We start from the raw sequence: 3,761 nt of genomic DNA, 5'->3' as shown, positions 1-3,761 counted from the left end.
TCTCTAAAAATCAATAGAAAAAAATATCGTCAGAAAAAAAAAAAGAGTACATTCCTGGCAAAAAGTCCAGCTTTTCCTCTTTGGGCAATTATTCCTGCAATATCTCCCTGGCTTCTAGGATGGGAAGATCAATACCTGCCCCTGACAACAGCCAGGCCCATGCTCCAAAGAATGACTATACAGGCCTCTCGGTTGGTCTTCAATATGCTGTGTGTTCCATTCCTGCACTCATTTCATTTTTGTACTACCTCAGTCTCCTCCAAAATCCAGAATGGGCAGCTGGCCTTTGATGAAAGGTATGTAACAGTATAAGGGGCAAAATGTTCAGAAAAGGTAGAACTAGTAAAGGGAAAATTATCTCATTCATTTATTTGTTGCTTTTTAATTAACAGTCTCTCAAGTAGAATGCAATACCCGTGAGAGCAGAACCCCTTTCTGTTGTTTTACCACTGCATCCCCAACATGTGGAACAAAGCATGTCCCAGGCATGTCCCAAGGCACGTCCCATGCATACCTCAGAGATATCTCAGGTTTGGTTCCAGGCTACCACAATAAAACCAGTAACAGAAATGCTTGGTTTCGCAGTGCACATAAAAATTATCTTTACACTACAATGCAGTCTATTTAGTGTGCAATAGCATTATGTCTAAAAAAACCTGCATAAATAATTTAGAAATACATTATTGATAAAAATGGTAACCATCAACTGAGTCTTCACTGAGTAATAATCTTTTTGCTGAAGAAAGGTCTTACCTCAATGTTGATGAAAACACAGTATCTGTGAAGTGCAATAAAATGAGGTATGCCTGTAATTCATTTAAACCTCATTATAACCCTATCTGTTTTCCAGGGCTTCCACTCTGGAACAATGTCTAATTTCTCCAGCACACAGTCTTCCTGGAACACCAGTTTCATCATGTAATAGGAACATTAAAGGTGTATGGGTTCTTCAAATTTGTGTCACTCTCAATCCTGGATACACGGTGGGTGTTCCCTACTGGGGCAAAAACGACTTACAAGCCCCTGAAAATTAATAATTCTGGCCTCATCAAAAATCTCCCACAGAATGCCAGGCCAGTGTGGCTCAGCAGGAGGTCACGTTTCCATTTCCGGTCAGGCCACATGCCTGGGATCCATAGTGTAGGGCATGCAGGAGGCAGCCAATCCATAATTCTTTCTCATCACTAATGTTCCTATCTCTTTCTCTCTCCCTCCTTTCCTCTCTGAAAACAATAAAAATATGTTTTTGAAAAAATGGAATAATAAAATAAAAATTTTTTTTAAAAAAATCTCCCACAGAATCAAGTCTTAACACTAGGAGTAAACATTAACAACTGCATAACCTAGTCCTAGCCAGTTTGGATCAGTGGGTAGAGCGTGAGCCTATGGACCAAAGGGTCCCAGGTTCGATTCTGGTCAAGGGCACGTACCTTGGTTGCAGGCTCCTCCCTCGCCTGGGCCCTAGTTGGGATGTATGCAGGAGGCAACCAATTGATATGTTTCTCCCACAGCAATGTTTCTCTCAGTCTTTCCCTCTCTCTTCCACTCTCCCTAAAAATCAATGGAAAAATATCTTCAGGTGAGGATTAACAAAAACAACTGCATAACCTCGTCCCAGTTTATCGAATTTTATCTCCACTCCTCAACAAAAACTCTCCAGAGTAGTTAAACTCTTAGTTGGTCTTGGAATAAAAAAAAATAATTCTTATTCCCAGCCCTTATTCACACAGCTCCTCTCTGCCTCAGAAAATTGAATACATTTCTCTTTTGTAAACCCTCCCCAAAACACCCAGGCTAAATTAATCTCTCCTCCAAACTGAAAAAAAAAATTTGTCTTACACCACGACTGTGGTCAAAATGACAAACTCGTCACCTGACAAGGTCATTTACAACCCGAATCAGGCCATGAGCAACCAGAATGCAAACACTGAGTCCCTCATTTTTCATCTTTTCTATGTCTGGCACAGGTCTCTACAAAAAATATGCACTTGTTTGGCAAATGGAATAGTAAATAAATGAGCAACAGATGGCGTAACTGAAATTACCTTTAAATACTTTAACTGAATCCCCTATGTCCCTAACCAGGAAATACTCAGGGTAACAGGGGCAGAGTCAACAATTTTATGACACTTTGTTGCACTTTCAAATTATCTTCTTTACTCTTCAAAATAACCCTGTGAAGAACACACTATCATACCCTTCTTTAGTCAATTGAGGTTTAAAGAAGTAGAGTTTATTTTCCTCAAGATCACACACTAGTAAATGGCAAATCTGGTGCCAGAGACCAGCCAGTCGTCCAGTAAGTGCTCTTTCCAATGTTCGAACCCGCCTTCCCTTAAAACCTAAGGAAAAGATAATAACTAAAAGGAGAAAGCAATCAGGTGAGCATCCTTGGCAACAACGATATGGAAAACGACTGACTGCAAATGAACATTTGCCTGAAATGATTTGCAAAGGCTGCATTTAAACCTCATGATTTTTTTGTTGCACTGTGAAATAAAAATGTCCACCTAAACCTAAAACCAGCGCCTTTTCAAAGAGCCAAAGTGGACACCACCTCCCCACCCCACCCAGAAGGGCACTAATGAGTTTGGATTAAGGCTGTTTCTTACCAAAGAATAAGGAAGGAAGCAACCTAAATGAGGACACACCATCCGACCATCAAAGCCAACTGTCTGTCGTTGCTAAACGTTATAAACCATGAGTCTGCCCACACCTTACCGTCTCCAGGAATCGAGTCTTGGAACTCCATGTAATGTTAGACATTCCCATTTTACACCGAGCCACAAAGAACCTCAGTTCAGTGAATTCTCAACTCATGAATGGATACATTGTTGGGCACCCTCTCTTCACACCGAAGCGCAGAAATGGAAAGACTTGGAAATGGACACAACCCTGGGTAACTGCGCTGGCAGAGCCAAGAAAAACCAGCAGCTCACCCAAAGACGCCCGCCTCCGCCTCCGCCTCCGCCCTCTGCAGACCTTCACGCCACTCCAGGGGATGCAACCAGCTCCCCTTTCAAAGGTGCAGGTTTCAGCAGCCGCCGGCTCTCTCCGCAAAGACTTTAATTCGAGGTCTCATCTGAGCCGAGAAACCGGGGAAGAGGACGTTCTTCCCACTGAGGGCGGGTCGGACCGCAGCACGGCCAGCCCCCGACCCGCACCACCCACACCCCGGTAGGACGGCGCCGCGGCCTCTGGTACCCATCCCCGGCGCTCCGGGGAGGATGCAAAGGAGGCGGAAGGCAGGCAGGGGCTCCGGAACCAGCGGCAGCCGGAGGCTCCCAGCCTCCTCGGTCCCCACTCACCCAGTTCTGCACGTTGTTGCTCAGCTTGACTTTCTTGTACAGGCTCCCGGGTCCCTCCATGGCCGCAGAGCGCGCGAGGGTGCCGGGATTCTCAGCGCCCAGAGGCCGACAGAAGCACTTTGACATTATCTGCCTGGCTCCTGCAGGCACTGGACTTTGTGATCTTAAAATATGTCAGCTGCCGCTCGCCCAGGTCCAGGGCGGAGGTATGTGGGGCGGGGCTAAGCGGAAGGCGGGACCAAGGGAAGGTTGGGGGCGGGGCTTCGAGCGCCCGCGAGGCTCCTCCCTCTTCATTCTCAGGAAGGGACGGGGCCTGGGAAAATCACCCCGGGACTCCAAGGCCTCTGGGTCTGCCTTGCGCTGCGCCTGCGCGGGGGCCTGCCGGGGTTCAGGGAGCGGGCTTCCTGGGGAATGGCTGCCCGCTCTCCGCTCCAATGCTCTTGGGAGAAGACA

The 3,761-nt window shown here is 46.5% G+C and overlaps 1 protein-coding gene across 1 annotated transcript in view; it reads right to left on the bottom strand.

Annotated features, from left to right (window-relative positions):
* PAPSS1 (3'-phosphoadenosine 5'-phosphosulfate synthase 1) overlaps positions 1-3,419 on the bottom strand; it is a 110,036-nt gene extending 106,617 nt beyond the window's left edge. The window contains exon 1 of the mRNA XM_015558086.1: positions 3,309-3,419. Coding sequence (XP_015413572.1) covers positions 3,309-3,368 — 60 coding nt within the window. The 5' untranslated portion in view covers positions 3,369-3,419. The remainder of the gene's footprint in view (positions 1-3,308) is intronic.
* Positions 3,420-3,761: the final 342 nt, after the last annotated feature.

Source organism: Myotis davidii, unplaced genomic scaffold (genome assembly GCF_000327345.1).
Source record: "Myotis davidii unplaced genomic scaffold, ASM32734v1 scaffold967, whole genome shotgun sequence".
NCBI lineage: Eukaryota > Metazoa > Chordata > Mammalia > Chiroptera > Vespertilionidae > Myotis > Myotis davidii.
This window is presented reverse-complemented; position numbering and strand designations above follow the sequence as displayed.